The sequence below is a fragment of the Anser anser genome, assembly GCF_964211835.1.
Source record: "Anser anser genome assembly, chromosome: 1".
NCBI classification, from domain to species: Eukaryota; Metazoa; Chordata; class Aves; order Anseriformes; family Anatidae; genus Anser; species Anser anser.
The window spans coordinates 16896165-16920318 of NC_139720.1; the positions used below are offsets into that span (position 1 = coordinate 16896165).

At 43.0% G+C, this 24154-nt stretch overlaps 1 protein-coding gene across 3 annotated transcripts in view; it reads left to right on the forward strand.

The window, feature by feature from the left end:
• The window catches only part of GRAMD4 (GRAM domain containing 4), a 76372-nt gene that overhangs the window by 28947 nt on the left and 23271 nt on the right, over positions 1-24154 (forward strand). For all 3 annotated transcript variants that reach the window (XM_083822426.1, XM_083822428.1, XM_083822427.1), the window contains exons 3-4: positions 4023-4143; positions 18518-18638. In XM_083822426.1, the coding sequence (XP_083678552.1) occupies positions 4023-4143; positions 18518-18638 (242 nt within the window). The remainder of the gene's footprint in view (positions 1-4022; positions 4144-18517; positions 18639-24154) is intronic.

Here is a 24154-nt window from a genome sequence, read left to right on the forward strand (position 1 = left end):
TTAAACACTTTTGTATCAGTTGCCTCATTTACAACAATATGAAGATACAGAGAATGATGCAAACATTACGGTTGAGATATTAAAAGTCTCTACTACAGGCTAACACTAGATTTGTCTTTTTTCTTTTTTCTTTTTAAGTTAATGCAAAATGTAGCGGTGCTCTGGGAGCTACCCGGTCCGGGTGTGCTTCCCAGAATAGCTGTTAAGGATTAACAGTTCACGTAGATGCTTTTGTTCTCGAGCAGTCTGGCTGGGAGTTTTTCCTTTCCTTACACCAGGTACGTGCAGCAGCCATGGTGAACCCACTCTTAATGAGAAGCCTCCACGTGCAATGTCAGCTGAGAAACCCGGGGCACTAAATTCCGTAGCATGTGGATATACAAGGAAAGTAATCCAGGAGTTGTATGCACTGTGGGTGTTCTTCATGTAGCGCTGAGGGTTTTGCTGGGTGAGAGGAGTGAAGGGCAGGACCTTATGTCTGAGCTAGAGTCTCCCTAGGTCCGGCAACCATTGCCTTGGGCAAATTACAGCTAAAATGACAGTCATCTGTACCTGTGCTGCACCAGTATTTGCTTCGTTTGGAAGTTGCTCCTCTCTAACAGGTTAATTACAAACCTGGAAGTGAGACTGGCATCTTGTTAGGTAGTCCTAGAGAAAAATCGTCTCTCTGTGATGTAGTGAAAGAGACGGACAGTTGCTTTGCTACATAATGCTGAAATGTACTGCCCTGCAGATGGAGAAGACAGATCCGTATTTGCTCAGTGGAGAAGTTACTGAGACCTTTGCTACAGGTGCGTAGTGATGGTGTTCTTGGAGCTCAGCGCACAGAACAAAATGCCAGGGCTGGCAGGATGGAGGGGGATGTGGGTGGGGAAGGCAAAGCGCTCTCAGGTCGAGAGGTGCTGTCACAAAAAGCCCAAACTGGTGATGGCTGTAAAAATGTATTTGTGGGTCGATGAGATGTGGTTTTTCAGATCCGGAGCTCTATGTGGCTTGGAGCAGGAACTCAGACCTCTGACAGCGGGTTACAGGCAGTCTGTCGTCATTAGAAATCTTCCTTTAACCCCTCTGACTGCAACTCTTCCTGCTTGACTCCGTGGCATTTTGCTGTCCTCCTAGGCACTGTGAAGCCCTCCTCACTAAATAATAGTGATTGCCAACATTTTAAGAGGGTTCTTGTGTCAGATACTGTCCAAGCTGGGAAGGCAGAAGGGGATGGAAAAGCAGAAATCTGTGGAAGGCTTTAAGGCTTTTACTGAGTCGTGCAGAAGCAAGAAGGGCACCTGTACAGTAAACTTTAGTTAATCCAAGTCCCTGCACTGTCCTACAAAGGCAGCAGAAGAAAGCAACATTATTACCCAGTTAACACTGGAATTATAAGAGCATTTTTTTGTTAACCTCTGAGCGGAGTCAGTTATGCCTACTTCAGGCAGAGGTAGGTAGTTGTTTAATGCAGGGGCAGGCGGTTGACCTCTGGTGAATGTGACAGCCTTATTTCTTATCTTTCTAGCCCATTAACACCTCTTGACAGAACAAGGTGTGTTGGTGTGGAGAAAAATGTGACAGAAGAACCGTCTGCTTAAATGTCTCCCATATCTCTTTCCTGTAAATACTCGGTTTTCTGAGCACTGCTAGATGGCATTCATTAGTACACCTCACTAATTTTGGAAAGAGGGCTCCATTTTCCACCAAACTTGTCTTGCTGTATATCTTCCTATTCTGGTTAAACCTTTTTATTATTATAAAACAATTGTGTGATCTTGCTCCTAGCATTCTTAGCAAGCAGCCCTATGTTTTAACTTGTCTTGTTATTATTTTTCCTAACTTAGAAGGTCATTGTGAACATTTTGGGTTAGATTAATTATGTATACCTGCTGATTTTTAACCCATTAACTAATGTCAGAGTTCTTGGGCCTAATGCTTTAGCAGATGTACACGTCTGTAGACTTTCCAAATGAACCCTTTTCACCCTTAGCATTATGTCCCCAGTGCTGTGTGCACTTTTTGCCTTTTCCTGCTTCCTAAAAGGTTCAGCCAAGGTATCCGGGGCTTTAATTAGATTTAGCATCACTGAAGAGTCAGAAGTGGAGTTGCTTCTCCTAGCTGGGTTTCTGAAATGCAGCCCACCTCAGGGGGAAATAACTGGAAGGATCTGCTGACTTCTGCCACACCTTCCTCTTTGGGGCTCTGTCCGGCAAAATACTGAATCCTGCAGCAGTGGGCACACATGGTGCAGGTTTATAGATGAGAAAACACCGAGGTTAATCACGATCCCGCGCTCGTGGAGCTGTTACTCTTCAGCAGAGGCCGGAGCGGTGGCAGGTAGCCCGTCGTACTGCGCCCCGCTGGCCGGGGGCACGCGTGGATGGGAAACCTGGTGCGTGCAGATTTCTGCAGCTCCCCGAGCCAGGGCTGCTGCGGGGTCAGTCTGTCGGCCAGTCAGTCTGTCTGCCGTGGCGTGGTGCGGGGATGCTTGTGCTCCGAGGTGGGGAGCAGCACGGGGACGCTGCTGGGCGAGCAGCCTCTTGTCATCGGGGCCGGCAGCTTGGTGGGGCTGCGTGGGTGTCACCGTGCCGCTTTCGGGGCTGGAAGTAGCATCTCTGCTCGGCACAGCATGAAACAACCCCAGGTGGGGAGCTGGTGCCAGGTAAATGTCATGCAGTAAATGCCCACTGCGTCCTAGTTTGCCTGCATTGACGAGTTCTGAGGCTTAAACCCAGCCCGAGCAAGAAAACAGATGTTTAATGGGGATCTCCACACCGCTTTATTTGAACAGTGAGAATCAGTCCCAACAGTGAAAGCGCTTTGCTGTCAGTGAGCTTTCTGTGCATCTTTCCTGAAAGCTAGAAAATGTATTTTAATTAACTTTCTTGTAAATTAGCCGAGTTTATGTAAGTATGTAATTAAACCGTCGTGGTTAAATGTATGTAACCGACTGTGGAAAGCAGTACAGTCTCTGTATGTCTTCAGAGGTAAACAAGGGGTGGGGAAATGCTTAAGATAAATCCCTTTTGGTCTTAAAATCCTTTTCAGGATGTGGGTTCCTGTAATCTAGTGCTTCAGCTTGGGGTGTAAGCTGTTGGAGAAGCTCCCGTAATCCTCGCTGATGGATTTAGGGCCAGTGGGAACCGCACACGGGGCCTAAGCCTGCACCGCCAAGGAGGTGCCCTCGGCCACCCCTTCCCCTGCCTTTTGAAAATGCTCGCTTTAGGAGAAATGGGCAGCATCACCTGCCTTCTGCTGCATAGGTTCATTTTTTTCCTCTGCTGGCTTTGTGGAGGTGGCAGTTGTCACTGCTGTTCTTCTGAACTGATCACGTTGCTCTTTAATTCTTGTGCTGCGCAGTATTTCCAGCGCGCGGGGGGCCTGTTGGTGACAGCAGTAAATCAGTCAGGTCACAGTCTCCTGACTCTCCCCTCCCCTGGTCCTCCTGGAAGGTCTTCTGGGCGCCAACCACATCCCTCAGCAGTAAGTGGGCAGTGCTGGAGGAGGGTGACTGGCGGTCCCCTGCTTGCAGAGAGGCTGCAGTCTTCACAGTTACACATCACATAAACGGTTATGCAGAATACAGCATGTGCTGCCTAATAACTCAGTGAATATCTAGAAAACTAGTTCTTCTGCTAGTTTCATAATTTTATATGTAAGTGTGTTGCGTTCACCCTTCATTGAATGGGAAGAGGAGAGGGATCGTATAAGTGTGCCTTTTTAAACCACGTGAAGAAAGGATAAAATGATGACACAGCAGAACTGGTAAGGGGGCAAAAAAAAAATGTCTGTTTTGTGTAACTCCCTGAGGTTGCATAAGTGCCATCTGTAAATTCACATGGGAGAGGAGATGCTGTGCACTGCATTAGTTTCCACTCATTTTGGCAGTTTAACGCCGAATAAGAGGCACGCCGACTTGTTGATACTTGCGTGTTTCTCCCATGGCCGACTGTTTACTGCCCCAGAAGTAAGTTGATATATTTAAATGACCCCAAAATGTGCCTCTGAGCTGTCAGTATGTTCTGGCTTTCTTATAGGCTGGTCCAGGGACCATCATCATGGCTTCAGGAGTCCAGGATTTTAACAGAACGGAGTCTGACAGGCTGAATGAGATCAAAGGTCACCTGGAAATAGCCTTACTGGAAAAACACTTTTTGCGTAAGTATAAAATTAATGTTCCATGGAAATGAGTGGCTTAGGCCTGCTGGAAAAAAAAGGCGTGGTGTATTGGTGTTTATGTTCTCCAAAGCTGCAGAAGGAGGCATCGGAATTCTCTGGTGTGTTGATGCGTGGATAATGCATGGGCTGACGTTTCTTTAGGAAGAACTTAGCATTCCCAAGGTTACCAGGTCATTTAAATATTTTTTTCCTTATTGCATTCCTCACAGCATACATCACTACATGACAAAAGCTACTTATGTGAAGTCTCACTGTTGACATCTTCAGGTTATCTTAGAATTAAGCCAGCATTACTGGTGATTGCAGTAAGTGTGTTTCGTCTAGTCATAGCTGTAAGAAATAAGATTTCTGAAGGGACAACCAATGCACTTCCTTGTAAGCTGTTTCGACAAGTGAAGTAGCATAAAACACATTTCTTTAGTAATATAGGAAATACTGGTAAGCATTTCTGGTATAAAAAAAACAATAACAGATGAAAGTCTTTGTAGACGTGGTGTTACTTGTTTGGTTGTATATGTATGTGTATGAATGACTGTGTGTGTATTTGTGTATATATGATGAAGTTCTCGTGCACAGCTAGAAGCGCCTATAAGACTTTTGGGATTATATTTCAACAGATCTAACTTTGGTAGTTAAAACCAAAAAAAAAAAAAAAAAAAAAAGAAGAAGATAAGCATTCCTTTAAGTTGATAGAAACAGAGTTCTCTAACAAGTGGAGGTCTTGCTCAATTGCTTCCGCAGATGGTCATTTTACTGGATAATTTTTGAACTTCAGAATAGGAAGGCTGTTTTTATGTGCGCAAGACTTGTTAAATGTTTTCTGAAGGTAAAAATAACAAGGTTATAGATTGTATTCAATAACTAGATTATAATCTAAAAATAATTTAAGACTTGTATTTTATCTTCAGCATGTTCTCAAGGACTTGGAATTAATTTTCTGTGGCTTGTTTATCCTTTGACAATATTTCTTTGATGTTTTATTCCCCCGAGTGCAAGAGGGAGGCATGATAAAGGAAGTTGGGCAAGAATTTATAGTGAGCTGATACCAGTTCCCAGTGATACCTGGAAGAGGTATCATGATTGGTATATCAATCAAAAGCTGAAAGCTCTGAATTGGCTTGCTGGTTTGATGATTTATTTCAATTCTTATTTGTCTGTGCAGCACAGAGTTACCTCATACTTCCTACGTTCCCGAAGATGTATTGCTTAAGCTGCTGTTAACAAATTGTTCTTTAAACTATATGGGACCTGTCTGATTTCTTAATGTAATCTGGTGTGCAAGAGAAACGGTAGGACTTCCCAGAACTGATTTCTGGTTTGAAGTAGGGTCTACATTTTGCTACTGAAACATTGTATGGTCGCCAAACACTTCCATAGCTGGCGAATCCATTTGCAGTCCTTAGTGTGTGGTTACAGTGTCTGTGTAGGGCACACATTTTTGCGAATATTTTAGCTCTTCATGTTCATGTTGTAGTCTGAAAACCTTCTGATCAACCACTTCAACATTTCTAGCTGAATCCTTTCCTTTTGCAGAGACGTTTATAACAAACCCCCAGGTAGAGGGTAACGAAGCTCACTGTTTCACATGACCTTCCATCAGATGTTTGGAGGTTCATGCCAACAGGGGTGGTTCTGGTGGCGAGTCAGTCTCACTCCAGCCCTTACTGCTGGGTCAAGAGCTCTTTATCGAAGCCTTAACTTTGCTTTAGCTGCACTTAATCTTGTCCTGCAAATTGGTTGCAGCTCTGTACAGAAAAACAAAAGAATGGTCAGCTGGTAGAGGAGTAAGCACAGTAAAGTTCATTCCTTACTCCCACCCACTTCAAAATTTTGGGCTGAAATATGTAACCGTTTGCCAGTTGGAATGAAGCAGGAGCTGACTTTTTTGGGTATGGTTCCTGTATTCGTTAATCTCTTCCTTCTTTTCTACGAGGTTAGTGTGTTTTCTTTTTGGTACTAGAAATGCTTCATAATATTTTTTTCTTCCCAAAATTGAACTGACAGTGAGCAGAAAAACATTCTTGAAATGTGCAGTTTGTTTGCTTTAATTTGCCCTTGGAAGGAAGCCTGTTTCTTTTCTAATCATACTGCTTCAATAGATGTTTTTTAAGAAGGCAATTAACTCAGCCATATTTGCAAACTACTACTACTTTTTTTTTTTTTTTTAATATGGAGTACTTTGAGGACACTTTTCTAGAACGATATTTTTACCTAAAGAGTTTGTCATTTCCTCTTATTCCATTTCTCCTCACCGTACAAGATGTGTAATATGCACGATACAGCCACAACTCGGTATTAGTGTATAGTTGCAAGTGTCTGGCTCAGGGAGAAGCAAGCTGCTGGTCCTCTCTAAACTCCATTCAATCATTAAAAGGCACAAGTAAAAAGTGTAGGTTGGCTCAGAAATGTGTTCAGTGAAACGGATCCAGTCCTAACTGTAGCCTCTAAAAGCTGGAGAGGAAATCTGAAGAAAATACTCGGCACACACACGCACGCTTGTCTAAATGGAGGATATCTTCGTCTAAGATGCCAGATGAATCTCTTCCTTAATGGCAATATAAAAATCCAGGGAGGTGAAGCAGGAGAGGAATTTATTAGCGTGTTGCATTGCTGTAAAAGCAAGTAAAATGCGGCTGGAAACGTGAGGATTTTAATCTCCAGGCTGACAAGAGGATGAGGCACGAGGAGGAAGGGATCTTAGATAATGACATCTTAAACAAGGGGAGGATCATCTTGACTCTTCCAGGCAAAAGGGCTGAAGTTGCTTTTCCTGTCTGTGCAGGAATGTTCTTAGCCTGTCTGTTAATCTAATGGGGCCTTCGGAGCCTTGTGACAGGAACGATGACAACACGCACTTTGGGGAGAGCGAGACTGCAACATCGGAGTGGATGACTCAGTGATTCATTCCTGCAGAACAATGCTGAAACGCCTGCTGAATGAAAAGAGCAAAAAGCTTAGTCTGCTGGAAACTCCAAATGGAAGTGGAAGAAAAAAAACTGGTTTGGGGCTGTCACCATCATAATTACACATTTGTAAAGGGCCGCATGTTACTACAGCCTTGTTTTGGTGCGTACCAACGCAACCTGGGTGCTAGCTGAGGGTTCGGATTTGGAAGGGAGCTCCTGAACTGGGGCAGCTGGATTAATGTGCTAAGGTTAGTAGGGTTTTGGTCTACAGTCTGTATGTATATATAGTAAATATAATATATATATAGTAATATGGTCTATATTTATCCTCTTGAGCCATACATCACTTAATACAGATGAACAAGTGATTGAACACCTTTTATGATGTATTACATGCTATGACAGATAACTTTTAGAGCTTCCATTTCAAAATCTGGTTGTATCTAAGCAAGAAATAACAGCTCACTTGCTGCTCTTGCATTTGGAAGGCAAAACGATAGGCAGCATCTTTCTGGGGGAAATGCTCTGCGATAACGATAGGCACCATTCTCCCTGGGGGAAATGCTCTGCTTTTCTTCTGGTACTGCCTGGGCCTGGTTACGGAGGGCAGTTCTGCAGCTGGTATCAGCACTGTGGTCCCTGCGCTAGAGGCGTGTTTTGTGGGCCTGCATACATCCTATGGCTCCTATGTGTTAGCTAATTCTCATTCAAGGATGTTCAAACCTTTTGCAATGCTAATTTTAGCAGCTCAGGGAAGAGGAGGAGGCGCGGCAGCAAGTGAGTGTAAACAAGCCGGGTGACTTAGGGAAGAGGGTGAGTCAGGAACTGATAAACCGAAGAAACCCTGCATGAGGATGAAAGGCTTGGGGAGGAAATAAAATCCTCTCCCACGAGGGTTTTGCATTCCTCTCTGTTCTGCAGGCCGGGGCAGGAGTCCCTAGGGACCTAAAACAAACAAACAAATCCTACTGGGTTTGGTTATGATTTTTATAACAATGTTAAAAAACTACATTAAAAATGCTTCTTTCCTATTAAAATTTCTGCTGAACTTCCCTCCCCCCCCACACACTCTTGATTCTCACATGCCTTTTTAAGCCACGTATGTTTAGTATTAGTTACTGTTAACAGTTATTTTCTCTGACTTCTGCTGTTTTGGTATAAATGACCCAACGATGGTTTTTAAGAAGAGCAAACCAGCAGAATGGAAGGAGAGCTCCAGAAACCTGCATGTGGCCTTCAGGCAGATCTGGGATGTTAGAAAGTGGCCAGCTTAGGGGCAGTGTGTGTGGTGCTGGTGTGTGACCAGCAAATAAACTGTACCAAGAAGTCCTGCTCTGCACAGAAATGCGAATAGCTCCGGGAACAGCCGTAGTAGTTGTATGCAACAAATACACTTGACTATAAAGCGAAGTCAGAGTCCCGTTACAGACTGTCAGAGTGCCCTTGGTGTGACTGCTCCTGGTGTGAGGGTCAAATACCTGCTGCAGCAGCAGAGCTGGAGGACAGCAGAGGAACAGTTTCAGTGCATCGTTTCTGCTCTCTGCTTACTGACTCAGCAGCCTACAGTCACCTTTGGTTCACAAATCTGGAAGTAGACTAAAAGCTGATAATGCAGCATGGGCTTCTGAAGCTGATGCTGGTGAACACCAAGGGCTTATCACATGCTCTGCTCCTTCCCCTAAGCCTTGTTTCTTTCAGCTTAACATCCTGGGCTCCCAGGTGCTGACAGGGGTGTTCCTCGAGCTTGCGAAGTTTCTCTGGTGAGATCTGTAGTTTGCATATGAGGACTTGTGGGGAATCTTCCTGAACATTTTTCCTGGGCACCCAGAGAAGCAACAAGGAAAAAGATGTGAGTCCAGGCTCTGCAGCAGAGCTGTCTGCTCACCAGAGCTGCTCTCACTTTCTTCTGTGTTAAAATAACGTTCAGATGATTTTCTAGGTCTGACTTTCGGCAGAGAGGCTTCTCGTAAATCTGTGGAAGGTTTCTTAAGAGGTGTCAGAAAGCTTTTGTGTGTACCCAGAGATTCTTATATAACGCACCATGTATGTTGAGTTCGTGTCTAACGTTTCCTGGAGAGAAAAGCCCTCCAAAACTCTGGTTTCTTTTTCTGCAAACATTGGAAGAAGCAATCGTGAGCAGGCTAGACCACTTGTCTGGGGTTTAAGAGACCTCAGTGCAGACTCAGGAGGACTCAGGCCTCTGTTTCTTGTCTGCGAGGACTGTGTCTAGCAGGTGGAGGATGGGCTGTGCTTGCACATATGCGAGCACAAATATGTTGTGTCTCCCCAACACCCCTAATATGTATGGGTAGGAAAAAAATTATACATACAGGAGGATCCCAGGAGGATCACGCGCTGCTCATGCTGCCTTTGTGGGGCCCATTAATCACCGTGCTGACACAGGGGGATTGTTTCTGGTTCTGAAACTTGCTCCTGCACTGGCTCTTACAGGTGCCACCTACACATTGCATCATGTAGACACAGCGTGCTCCTTCCTCCTGCTGTTTTTGGGTTCCTGGCTTGGCTTTGTGAATTGCAGGGCTGGAGCTGGTCGAAAGCTCAGACAGGGCAGCACTGAGCACTGCTGTGCCTGCTCCTTTTGTATAACCAGGCCAAAGATTTTGGGAGCTCCATGCAGAACCTGCCCTTCCCTGCTCGGCTTAGTAACACAAAAGTCGTGGAAGAGTCTGCTGCTATTTCTGAGCCAGGCATTGAAATGTTTATAGCCTGTTTCGCTTCTTCTGCCAAAAACAAGGAGTGAAAACAGTTCCTGCACTAGCGACAACATTTTTCACAGCTCCCTTCATTTTAGATGGATCCGCAACTCTTGTGACATTTTTATTTTATGAAATTTCTGAAAATTCGTAGAGCAGCAGTAGTTCTCATGACTTTTAAGCTGACAAAAGTGTATCTAGCAATAGAGAGCTTCACACTTGATGTTTTGAGAGGGGAGTCTATCTCAGTAAGCTGTTGATTTTTAAGATAGTTGGCATATTTTCAGGAAGCTTTTGAAAGTTAAAATCCATAATACAGGTGAAATGATCCTGTCTCTTCTGTGTCTATAATAACATAATAAAGCTCCATTGAGAACACTGTATGTAAATGTAAAGTAACTAATCACTTGTTAGCATAATTATTCTGTACGTACCGTAGTAATGACAACTGAGTTCTTTCTAACCTCACCCACTCAAAGTGGGATGCAAGAGGAATGGTGAGGGAGTAGGCTAGACCAGTTTGCACAGTAGAAGATCTTGTCAAATAAGAAGCACTGTTAGAAGTAGGCTTCCTGATCACATGAAACAGGGGAACGCTTTACATAAAACTCTGCTGTTGAGATAAGGAATGTCGTACAGCTGAGCAGCAGGCTGATAGTTCAGGCTCTGCCCCCCTGCCGCTGTTTCTGGATCAGCGTTGGCTTATTTCCTACCAGCAAGCACAGAGGGAGGCCGTGCTGCTCCCCGTCTGAGCTCCTGTAGGCGTATGCTAAGAGACTCCAAAACTGGTCCCCAAAAGCTATGCTTATTGCAAGTACTGGAGCAGGAACTCTGCCTTTGAGAAAGCAGAGGCACAACAGAATGATGGAAAAACAAACAAAAAAAGAGAAAAAAGGAGAAAGGAGGATTGTTTATCTGCCAAACTTGTGTTAGGTTTTCTTAAAGTGAATTAACATGACTGTTTCTCAGTTTGATGTGTGCTGGAGAAAGGTTATGGTGAAAATGTCTGTGTGTGTTTCTTTTTTATTAATCTGTGACTATTTCATTTCTCCACGCTACCAAAATGCCTGTATAAAATGCGGTAGGAAGGAGAAAAGGATATGCATTAGATAGATGTAGTTCATCTTTAATGCATCCTGCTGCTTTTCTGGCTTCTTGTAACAGCTGTATTCTCATTAGAAAATCTTTTCCCCCTTCTTTCGGCATGAAGGACTCTTGCAAGCAAACGAGATCTGACCACAAAGAAAAAGCATTGAGTTGACAAAGCAAGATATTTTCAAAAGGAATAAAATAAAGCTCTTCCTTTAGTCTTCCAGCTTTGCTGACTCTTTTTTTTTTTTCCCTTTATCTTATTAGCATTTGAATGTCTTACTTTTTGTCCCCATGCATAGGTTGGTTGGATTAAAAACATACATTCAATTTTCTTTATCATTATTTTCTTCTATGCTTCACAGATAACATAGTTGAGCAAAGATCAGCTGAAGATAAAATAGTTCAGGGTAAGTCTTTTAGAACAATATGAAAAGAAGTTTTTGAGGCAGGAGGAATGAGAGTTCTTGAAAAGTAGTTGAATGTGCAGCGAATGAGTTTTGATCTTTCTACAGTAGTAGATCATGCAAGGTGGGGATTTTTGGTTGGTTGGTTGGTTTTTGCATTTACTTGTGATTTGACTTTATCCATATGAGGGTTTCTTTGCTCACCTACAACTCCTCAGTGCTGAATAAGTAAGACAAAAAACAAAACTTCACTTTTGCTGTGGCAAATTTTCATTGTAACACCAACTGCTGAAGGTTGCATAGATGAATCTGAGCCCTTAAATGGCTTTTATTATTCTAAATAATGCCGACACCTTGAACTGTGCTTTTAGAGGAAACTGTAGTTGCAACTTACTGGAAGTAGTTTTTCTATAGTACTCTTTCTGATGCTGAAATGTTGGCTGCACTTCCACTCCACCTTAGAAGAGTGGTGGCACCCCAGGCAGAGGGATTCCCTGAACTTGCAGGTAGGTGGAGGTTGGGAGGGCACTGCTGCAAGTCTTTCTTGTGCCTGTGGAAGAGCACCTCTTCCTCACCATCATCAAACCAGGATGCTGGGCTAAGTAGCTCTTCAATTTCACTCGATGCAGCTGCTTAAATGTGCTTGTATGACAGGGTCTACTTCATGTTGCTTCACGAAATATTTGTGGCAAGATAAATAGGGAAAAAATAGCCATCATCTGTGTGCCTGAGTTGTCATAAAGAATAGGCTCTGAGTTAGCCAAAGTCTGAGAGTTTCTCCTTCAGTTTAACAGAATATAACCCCCCTTTCTCCTACTGATATAAAATTAAATGGCGTTACATGGTGTTAGTCCTCATAAATCATAGTTACCAACAAATTCGGAGGAAGCACTTGGCAAAAGAGGGATCAGTGATGCTGAAACTCATCATTATGTCTTACTAAGTTCAGTTGTGTCTTTTTCTGAATTAAAGGGAATAGAAAAATAAAGACAAATCTAGAGGAAAAGATAGGTTGGCTTTAGTTTGTTGGTATACAGAGATAACAGTGAAAATAGAAAAAAAGACTGTGGGACTTAAAAGTCAAAATAATTTGGGTTCCTACCTTTACCGGACAGTATACTTAGCTGCTAAAAACACCATGAAGATCTCTTCTTGTGCTTTAAATGCCGTCAGCTTACAGTATTGTACTGAATCATCTTGCTTATAGTATCTGACATTTTTATAGTAGGAAGGAATTTGTAAACCTGTGATAACACCACATGGTGCATCTTCCACCCTATTCCCACTGTTGCTGCTCTCTGTCAGCTCAGATGACTTTCCAGACCACTCCTTGTCCGTCTTCTTGGAGAAGATCTATGAAGAGCAACAAGGCTGGTATCTGTTTTGCAAGTGACCACCTAAGCACACAAGACAAAGGAAGGCTTAGATGATAATCCTGGCCTCTTGGGCTTGAGAGGAGAGGTGTTTTGGTTCTTCCTTCTTAGAGTGCTAAGGGTAGTCTCCTAAGCAGGTGAGCTTCATTCTTCCCATGTAGAAGTGTAGAAGTCTGAGCTTGAAAGGGCATGTGCTCAAGAGGTGACTTAAAGAAAGAACTGCTGATAAAATGGAGCTGCTGGAACAGTGTCCTTGGTAAGCCCTTTTCAAGCATCTCTCATGCAAAGTAGAAGAATGTCTTGTGATGTCTGGTATCAAAGGCTAATGCGTTATTTGGAGTCTCTGTGGTTCTCAGGTCGCCAGTGGAAAGGACTTGCAGAGGAGGAGAGGCAGAAATTCGAAGAACAGGTCATAAACGGTACACAATTAAGCTATATCCAGTTATAGCTGTGAATTGTGAACTTGCCTGCGGAAGACAACATGAATTACAAAATAACTATAAACAGAAACAGCAGGTTATTGAATTACTACTTTTTGGTGGGTCTTTCCTCCATGACCACTGCTGGGCAGGTGGTGTTCTTTGTATGTGTCTTTGCTTTATGACACATGGTGGAGCATTTCCATATGTGTCACAGCACTGTTCTTTACTGCTGCAGTTACGGATAAAGAAAAAAGGCTTTTCAATATCTATGGAGATAAAAATGTATCTATTTTCAGACTTCTAACATTTTGTCTGTAATATCGTACAGTTGGCTTACTTGGGACAGACTTAAAATACTGGCTTTGCCTAAGAGTTGGGAGTCTGGCAAGGGTAGAAACTTTATGTGTTGGAGATAACTCTGGCTCCGTCAGCACTGCTGATGAGATCCAGTTTGATGGTGTGTGGTTGGGATTTGGTGTGTTTAGTACCAATCAGACAACATACTTGAACTCTAGCAATGTGCAGAGGATTACAGGAAGATTTGCCATAATTAACATACGTGTAGAACAGTTACTTATTTCTTATTAAGTACTGAGTTTCCCTATGTAAATATGACAGGATACATGTATGATTTTTGGCATTCGTAGTTTTTAACTTGGTCTCTTTTGATCTAACAATGAACTGATCTGGTATCTGTACACAGCAGTTTACAGCCTGATCTCTAGGCTCTTCTCCAGAAGAAATTTTTTGTCACTTTGTCCTACGGGAGGATTTTGCACCATACCTGTAGGCCTACAAAGGATTGCTATTATGTAAAGCAGCTACTAGGAGACTCCCTAATCCACCTCCAATCCCTGTCTTAAGGGAGACATCCGCTTTACTGCACATGCAGGATTGAATTAGAAATCCAACTTACTGTGTCGTGCCTTCCAAGGCTATTGTAGCATCTTTCTTTTCTAAATACTACTCAGATTTTGTTTGGTCTCTCTGAACTAAATATTTTAGTATTTGAGCTTTTCAGCAAAACATTTCTTACAACAAGCTTGTGTATTCTGAGGAGCAAACTGGAAGTTTTCAGTTGCTCTAGGGGCTGATGGCATACTATTCAACGATTACTGCATTGCGATGAAATGCTACGTAGCTTGTCTTTGAACGGTTAGGTGATAGCAACTAAACCTTGTGAGTTGTTAAATCTTTAAATGCAGATGACCAAATCCTTAGAGTGCAGATGTGACAGTGGTGTTATAACTAATAGAGGATAAAATGCTGTAGAAAAACTGAAATATATATATATGTGTGTATATATTTTTTTTTGGTAACTTGTGAGATACATTGCTGATGATGGCCTTTCCCATGAGGTCAACTTTACTAGGGTTTGCACTATAATAACATGCAGGTTAATGTAGTTTAAACACTATTGTTGCCATTGTTGCCTAGTCTTACAGACTTCTAAATCTTATTTTTGCAAGTGCCGTGGCATTCAGGTATTTTCCTACTTTTTCTACACAAGTTGACTTTGTTTAGAGAGGATTTAAAGCGTTTTTGCAGGATCACACCTGCACGTCTAGTTAAGCCATGCACTAAGCCTCTTGTAATGTTTCTTGTCCAGCATGAGATAGGGAGCTGTGATTGACAGGCCTGAGAGGGAAATTACGGAAGCTGATTACTCTTGGACCTGAAGCTTGACCCTTTATGTGTACCCTGCCTGTCTGAAGACGAAATGCAAGGATCACATTTTTCTCATCATCGAGGAGGATACACACCTGTAAAGCTCAATAGATAAGGCATTGTGTTAAGACTTCCATAGTGAAATGTTCTCATGGGTTCTTCTAGAGAAGTGTCTTTTTTTTTTTTGTTTTGTAAACTTAGTTCAGTTTAGCCAAACTGTAGATTATTTTAGGGGAGTGAGCAAGGAAAGACAGTGGGTTTTTGTTTTGTTTTGTTTTTTTCCCTCTCCTTTGTGGTTTCTGTTGCTTAGGAAACTTAGAGTATTTAACTAACCAGGCACGGAGGCTTTATGATGCCAGACCCACACTGCTGCCAAAGTAGCAACAATGCTGCCTTAAAGAGTGGGAAAGGCCAAAACTGGGGTGGGTTTAAATTGCAAAGTCTTGTACTTGGGCGTTAGAGAATGCCATGCAAAGCGAAGCTCTGATGAGTCCCAATGATCGGATGCTGTATTTTTTGTTTTCTTCTGTAGGAGTTCAACCTTGTTCGTTGTGCACCCTTTATCTCTTCCTCTTTGTGTAAAGCAATTCTGTATCTCTTGCTCTTCTTGTCCTCCTAGTGTTTGAGTTTCTGGATTTTGTTTTTAATAGAACAAGATATAGTGTAATCAGAACAACTGGTATTAAGGAAGCTGGAAGATCTGTGTAGACTTTCAAGAGCACTGAGGTTAATTTACACTACTTGTGGTTTTCTTATGTACACACGATGCATATTCATTTCCTCTTTTTTATTTTTTTAAAAGTGCTTAACAAAGAGGGTTTTTTTTCCCTTTAATGGTTTGAGAAGATAACATCCCTTTTGGAACTTTGTGATACCATCGTGATAATTTGAATTGCAACAGATGTTTCCCCTCAGCTGCTGCATGCTCTCGTTACGCAACAAGGCAAGCTCTTGAAAGTGTAGGGCAGGCTAATCATAAACACAGTTTTCTTGTTGGAATTAAAATTGCTTGTAGACACGTAATTAGGAACAGCTCAGTGTGTAGGTGTGCCTTTACGTCTATATGTGTCTGTTTATTTACAGGAGAGAATACCTGCTGCAACCATCCACGCTTCCTTCTGTACCATGCCATAACATACTATGGTCTTGGAAATAAACTTCAGTTTTAGTTGTGTGGTGGTTTTACCTTGCTGGGCAGCTGAACTCCGCCACAATAGCTCTGCTACTCCTCTTCCTCAAAGGAAAAGGGGGAGAAAATACAATGATAAGGGCTCAAGCGCTGAGATAAGGACAGGGAGATCACTCAGCAAATCATCATCATGGGCAAACCAGACTTGGCATAGGGAGATTAATATAATTTATTGTCTATCACTAGCAGACTAGAACAGTGAGAAACTAAAAGCAAACTAAAAATTCCTTCCTTCCCTCCATCCACCCTCTTTTCCCTCCTTCTGCTGAGTGGTGAAGGGGAACGGGGAATGGGGACTGCGGTCAGTCCCTAACACTTCATCTCCGTCACTCCTTCACGGTCACTCCCTGCCCCTGCTCCCCGTGGGGTCCCTCCCACGGGATGCCGTCCTGCCCGAACTGAGCCTGCGGGGGCTGCCCACGGGCAGCAGCTCTTCAAGAACTGCTCCCACATGGCTCCGTACCACGGGGTCCATCCCCCAGGAGCAAACTGCTCCAGCACGGGTCCCCCACAGGCGGCAGCTCCCCCCAGACCCCTGCTCCTGCGTGGGCTCCTCTCCACGGGCTGCAGCTCCGGCCCGGGGCCTGCTCCTGCGGGGGCTCTCCATGGGCCGCAGCCTCCTCCAGGCCACATCCACCTGCTCCACCGGGGGCTCCTCCACGGGCTGCAGCGTGGAGATCTGCTCCGTGTGGGACCCATGGGCTGCAGGGGGACAGCCTGCTCCACCAGGGGCCTCTCCACAGGCCGCAGGGGAACTTGTGCTGCGTGCCTGGAGCACCTCCTGCCTTCCTTCTGCACTGACCTTGGTGTCTGCAGGGCTGCTTCTCACTCCTCTCTCTCCCAGTTGCTGTTGTTCAGTGTTTTTCTTTCTTTCTTAAATCTGCTCTCCCAGAGGCCCAACCAGTGTCGGCCACTGTCTCAGCTCTGGCCAGTGGCAGGTCCCTTCTGGAGCTGGCTGGAGCTGGCTCTGATCTGACATGGGGCAGCTGCTGGGCTCTGCTCACAGAAGCCACCCCTGCAGCCCCCTGCTACCAAACCCATGCCATGTAAACCCAGTACAAATTGCTAGAGGATAAGGTGGCTTCTGTGTTCCAGCTCTCCTTTCTGGGGTCATTAACAAAGCATCAGTGATGAGATGATAGCAAACTCCTTTCAGTTTAATGGCATTCAACCTGTAGCCTCACAGTGTAACACATCACATCATGTTGTCCTCTCAATTCATCTGTCTTCTTCCCTCTCTTCTAATTCTGTGCTCTAAAGCCCTTAGTGCCGCAGGAATACAGATAATCTACCACCGCCTAGCTTGCACAGCAGATAAAATGATCTGAGATACTGCATAAGGGCCTCCTGTAGGGAGGGGATAGAGAATTTATCAGATCTTCTGAGTATTTGCAGTAGGATTTCTGACCTTCTCAAAACACATACTTATTGAAGAGAGAAAGATTCAAACATCAAAATCATCAGATTATTTAAGATTTATGAGAAAATGTATACAAAGAAACAGAAGAGGTTGCTGTAGGGTACAACATAATATACGAATCATGTAAAACTATGTAAAGTTTGAACCCGTGTGTCTCTGTTGATAGTACAATTAGCAAGTATTTTCTGTTGTTTTACTGCTTACTGTCAAAATTGAACTAAAAAAAAGAGCCCAGAGAACACAAAATAGAGTAATTTTGTCATCCAAAAGAAAAAAAAAAGGTAAAAAACAAAAGAGATTCCCAATCTTCTTTTTGTCATCTCTTGATGCCCATCTGGGCAAAGTGATCACTGATAGCTAGCCTTTGTGTAGCTCTAGACTAAAATAAGGTCATGAACAAGAACGCTTCCAATGACAAAAAGCAAAGATAATTAGCTACAAAAAGCCTTATGCATAGTTGATACTGTGCTCATGAAAGGAAATGCCTGTGTGTATATATATATATGTATATATATACACACACATATGTATGTTTATACATACATACATATATAAGTTACTCCTTGGAAGTTAGTAGGGCAGACTGTAACTTCGTAAAAAGACAGAAGTCTGAACTTAGCTCTCCATCTCATAACCCATTCTTAAAACTGTGATGTACTCAGTTTCTTAACGGGCCCATCTGACTTGTATAAAAATATAAGAGTGCCAGGAGTTGATGGATAGAGGGTTGCATAGCATCGTATGACTTTATGAGTGTATGTATATTTTTTTTCCTAGCCATAAATATTAGGGGTGTGGGGGAGACACAACATATTTAACAACAAACAACCTTTCCTGATGATTATTTCTTTGGGGAATGAAGGGTATGTGAAGTTATATTTAGATAAAGATAGATTACACGGACTTACCATCTATAAAAGAAAACTTTAAAGTTGTTGTTTTTCTTGTTTTGCCAATTCAAAATTAACATTTTGTACATGATACACCTGTGTGCTTTTTGCAAAGTCTTTCTAACTCTTGATTACCTTTTTTTTTTTTTATGGTGGACATATTCACTGTAACACAAATGGAAAAAACAAGCAAACAAAGAAAAATACCTGATTTGTCATAATTAGGTTTTAATTTTCTTCAATATAACTGAATCTTCTTCTCCCCTAATTGATAGAGGAGGAACTCAGGAAGCTGAGAGAAGAAACAAACGCTGAAACATTAAGGCAAGAGCTGGAAAAGGAACGACAGAGGAGACTAGAACTAGAACAAAAAGTCAATGAAGTACTTAAAGCAAGGTAAGAGAAATGTCTTCACTCTATAACTAAAAGCCACTTGAGGTCTCAGACTCTCTTAATGAGGAGTTTTGATGAAAACATCCGTTTCGAGCCTGGGCTCTCTTAAAATAAATGAGTAGCTCTTACAGAGAGAAGCTGTCTGTGCTTTCATGTACATCTTGTACACACAAGTACTCCCACATTGCTTGACCACACATACAGCCATAGCTACAGAGGTGTCCTGACAGCTGTCTGGTTGAGATATTCTTCATACCACTGTCTTTGATGCCCTTTCTCTTGGATCTTACCTACCTGGAGATATCAGTGCGCACTGTGTGCTGCTGAATGCCAGAGCCTGTGCCAGGACGTTGCATATGCTTTGCCTCTTCAAACATTGTCATCTCCAGACTGCTCAGCCTGTATTACTCCTCTTCTAACAACAGCAAGGACATCTCAGTACCACACCACAGACCTAAATGTGTGGAAGTCACTGAAATTTGAGCCTTCCTTGCCACTGCATTGGCAAGCGGATATGTGCCTCCCCATAATCCAATAATCCCCCAAACCCTTCAGCTTTGAGGATATCCTCCGTGGTGCTGCTAAGCATCACGTTTGATGATGTCTCTCCTTGGTCTACCTTACAGTACGGACTTTAGATCTTAGAACCACAGCAGCTGCTTGGTGGCCTTGTTGGTCCAAACCCACTTGCATATGTAGTTGCCTACATTATCTTCCTCAGCAGTAGCTGATGTTACTTGGCTGAGCAGTAGGAGTTGTGGTTCAGCATCGACTACTGTCAACACTAAATAGTGCAGGCTGATTTAGTAATCATGTGCAGTAAACACTGTCAGTTATTTGGAGGTGATGAGCAAGACAAAAAAAAAGGTAAAACTTTTTGCTTGGATATGAGGTTTCTGAATGTTATATGAAGTCTTCCCAGCCTGCTGCCTACTTCTGTACTCATTCTGAGCATAAAAATGCTTTTCCTGGTTAGGTCAGCAGTCCATATCCCTTGGTATTCTCTTGCAAGGACATGGGAGCTGTCTATGGGGAACACGTGAGCCCACTTGCTTTCAGTGATCTATTTATCTCCTACTCCTCTAGCATCCATGAACACTGTGTGAGGGGTATTTGAAGGTATATCATTGCCTTTTTACTTGTGACTCTGTTTGCAGACCTGTTATCCATGAATTTGTTTAGTCCCCTTTTTAACATGCCAGTGCTGTCTACCACAGGAAGCTAAGGAGGTGATACGTTACAGAAGCTCACTGTTGATCACAAAAAAGCAATTGTATGTTTTTTTTGTTTGTTTGTTTGTTTTTAAACGGATTTCCTAGTGGTTTCAAGACATACCTTAGAGTTACAGAATTGTGAGATTTGGCGAACAACTTTTCAGCATTCAGCTTACGTACCTCCTTTGGTCTCTTCTCTGCAGACTATAGAGTTCCAGCTTTTCTGGTGTCTTCTGAAGAGTACTTTATTCCTTTCATCGCTTCGGTTACCGTTCTTTAACTCTTGTGTCTTAAGATGAAGAGACTGAGTTCACATAGTATTCAAAGTGTGGGTTCACCAAGGCTTTATACACCAGTTGAATTAGGCCCTCCCTCTTACTCTCAGAACCCAGGACAGTGTTAGACTTGTTTTGTCTGATGTATTTTGTCTGACTATATTGACAGTCTTCCAAAATCGCTGGTTCCATGGAAGATTGGTCCATGTGCATTCCTGACCTGAGCTGCTAAGTCGCATGCTTAGAAGGGGTTCTGCAAGGTCCTTACAGAGGAGTCTGTTCCCAAGCCAGGCTGCGATCTTGCACTTGGAAGGCGATCTGCATAGCTCTGTTTTCTGGGGATTTTTTTCTGACATTTTACAGTTGCTCTTAGAGCTGGAAAGCGTGAGTGCATTTTTGTCTCCTGTGCTGGTTGGCCTGGCTGCATACTCATGTAATTTCCAGTTTGTGTCTAGACTGATGTTCCTTTGTTTGAGTCGACTACTGGGGGCAGTGGAAGAGGAACAAACTTGGTCCTGTTCCCACGCTGAGAATATCTGCTTGCTCTGTAGCAGCAGTACAAAGCAATGACTGGTCCTTTCTTCTATTGGTGTATAAAACTGATGCTTCAGGACTCCTTCTTGTCTCTGATGTGCTCCCTTGAAGGTGGTTGAGATGCAAGTTCCACATGCTTGTAGTTGAGCACAGTACAGGTCACACTATCAACTCTGGCCTTTAGGCTTTCTCCTGAAAGCAGGTACACCTGGGTTCTAGGTCATACCCATCCCGGAAGGGGGAAAATGATCCCATCGTTGCTGAGAGTCCTGGAGAAGGATGAGGACTGCCAGCACTTCCTCTACAAGAAGGTACCCAAACTGCAGCCTGCTGAGTCCCTCTTTACAGGGAGTAATGAGGATGGTTCAGGGTCTGATATGGCCCACTGTGGCTTGTGAGTATGTGTGTTTTACAGAGAAAAGAGTTTGGTCTTTGTTTATCAAACTTTTAGGCTTTCTTTTAGCTCTTTCAGTGTTTCTTCTTCAAGTGTCAACATCTGTGTCCTGTTGGGTTGTAGATAACCATAATCAGAGCAAATCTCTTGCAGGTGTGCCACTATTAAACTAAGGTGGCATGACCTGTCCTCTCCAGTGCTGTATTCCCATTTAGATATCCTAAGGATGACATGAGCCCTTTTAGCTCGAGTTGCACTTTCAGCCAATTATCCATTTTATCCAAGTCTTTTTCTGACTAGTCTTGCTAATATTCTAACCTTTTTTGGACAGGCAGGTATATGTAACAAAAATAAATACATTCAAAGAGTTTCCCAGTTTATACTCAGAAGAAAACTCAGGTTGCCTAGGCTTCTTCATAAATTGTGCTCTGTTGTGTGAAATTCTTTATCACTGCTTTTTATCTGTTTTCACTTTGCTATAGGCATTTTAAAATAGTTCTGTTAGCACTACAGGCAAGGTGTTGGTTGACACAATCAAGCACGTAATAGGCCAAACTTATGTTTACTAGAAACTTAATTTTATTAAGCAGCTTGACCCCAGAAAGTCATTATCTGTATTGAAGTCAACAAAACCAAATTTGCCTTGTGTCTCAGGTATTTTTTCATATAATCTTTAAATAGATATGCATATAAAAATGTTTGCATGTATTCTGTTTTGCTTACAGCATTGAACTGCAAATGAAAAGCAAAGCATGTTGTAGTGTAAAAAATATTTTAATTGTTGCTTTATTCAGAAGTATTTGTGAACTAGATCAATACATGTAGCCATATAAATACATGCTGCAAAATGTTCATCAGGGAGAAAACAATGAATTAACAGTGTAGATTGTTTATTTTGTGTGTGCAGAACATGGGCTTATTTCATTGAATTGCTTGCAGGGAGGAGTGGAAGAAAAGGATGCTTAGTGGGTTTGTTTGTCATGGTGTTCATTGTCTGTATGTCTGAGCATTCAAAAACGTGCCCTCAGTTAGAGTTTTCCATAGATGCTTTGGGACAGCCCAGCATTTGGTACAACAGCTGAAGTCGATGACATTTTGTTAGTGGAACAATGCATAAATAATTTGGAATAGTCTGTGTGAGTAATACTTGTTTAGTGTAAATTGTAGGCTGCTGCTGCCTTATTTACAAATTGTGAGCCAGCTCCATTACACAGTTTGAAAAAATAAAAACACTAAACAAAATGAAAAAAAGTATTGTAATAACACCTACCAACATGCTGTGGCTTGTACAAACCTTTTAGTAGTATCATTGTGAGCTATTTTTAAGGAAGAATAGACAGTGCTCCTGCACAAGCCGCTCTTTCTTCTGTACCACTTATTTTTGTTGACTCTTCCTGGCCTTTTTGCTAAAAGGCATCATCTTCCACACACGCAATGCTTTGGGTATAGCTGACTTTGTCACTTGAGAAGATGCTTCAGATGGCAGTGGAGATTCCTCTGGAGCCTGGAGACGTTCCCTGCTGGAAGGATACCTGTCCGGCTGGGACTCCGCACAGGTAGAAAGAAGCTGAGACACGGGTCAAAAGTTTGGCTGCTGTGCTGCACTGGGATTGCTAACATACTTGATTGCTGACAAACCCAGTTGGCTGAACTGTGTGTGTCTTTATTTTTAACTTAGCAGCCTGTCACCAAATCTACTTGTGAAGTACCTCCTGTCAAGAGTGTTTTTTTTTTTTTTTTTTAACCTCTGGCCACAAACATTTAGATCTTGTACAACTTTGGGCTGATGACATTTCTTCTGAAAGCCTGTCTTTTGTTTCTGACACTACAAATGTAGGACATTAGCCATGTAAAACGTGGAATATCTGTGAGGACAACAAAGGCTTATGATGCGTTCGGTGTATTTTAATGGGAGGGAGATGGAAAACACATGAAAATATTTTAACTCAGTTTTGTGACAACTCCTCAGGTTAAGGAGCCACGTATACCTGAGTGAGTTGTGTTTAAACTAGGTTGTGAAAATACCTCCTTTATGTTTAATTTTTACATTTCTGAGGTTGGAATGTGCTCGTCCTGGAAGCATATATGCGTCCATGAGCAGTAACAGTTACACAGATAAAACAGACTTGACTGGCTTCCACAAAAGCTGTCCAAAGAATGATGATGGGTTGCTTGTGAGCTCAGTACTTGGAGCTAGTGTGTAGGAAAATTGCTCTGAATATGGCTCAGAACAGCCCAATAGCTGTTGTGCAATGGGTCAGGTCTTCACGTAACTGTTGGAGAGACTCTTTTGTTTCACATACTGTTCAGCTCACAGCTGTAGTCAAGGCTAAAGATGCACAAACCCAAAATATTTAGTGAGGATAAATGGCCAGCAGTTCAGTGTCAAGGCTCTCTTAACTTTTGGACCTACAAAAATAACACTTTGGCACCATTCTAGATGTTTCTCTGGGGCAGCATTGAGTGGGAGCCTCACTGATGTGTGCTTGTCATTTTTGAACATTATACTTGTACCAGTCTTGAATAGCTCTAACAGTTTGAGCCAGCAGTGTGCCCTGGTGGCCAAGAAGGGATCCTGGCATGCGTTAAAAGGAGCGGGGACAGCAGGTCAGGGGAGGTGATCCCTCCCCTCTACTCTGCCCTGGTCAGGCCTCACCTGGAGTACTGTGTCCAGTTCTGGGCTCCCCAGCACAAAAAAAGACAGGAATCTCCTGGAGACAGTCCAGCGGAGGGCCACAAAGATGATACGGGGCCTGGAGCATCTTCCCTATGAAGAAAGGCTGAGAGAACTGGGTCTGTTCAGCCTGGAGAAAAGAAGACTGAGAGGGGATCTTATCAATGTGTATAAATACCTGAGGTGTGGGAGACAGAGGGATTTGGCCAAACTCTTTTCAGTGGTTTGTGGGGACAGGACAAGGGGCAATGGCCACAAGATGGAGCCCAGGAAGTTCCTCACCAACATGTGAAAGAACTTCTTCATGGTGAGGGTGACGGAGCACTGGGACAGGCTGCCCATGGAGGTTGTGGAGTCTCCTTCTCTGGAGATATTCAAGGCCCGTCTGGACGCCTACCTGGGCAGCCTGCTCTAGGGAACCTGCTTTG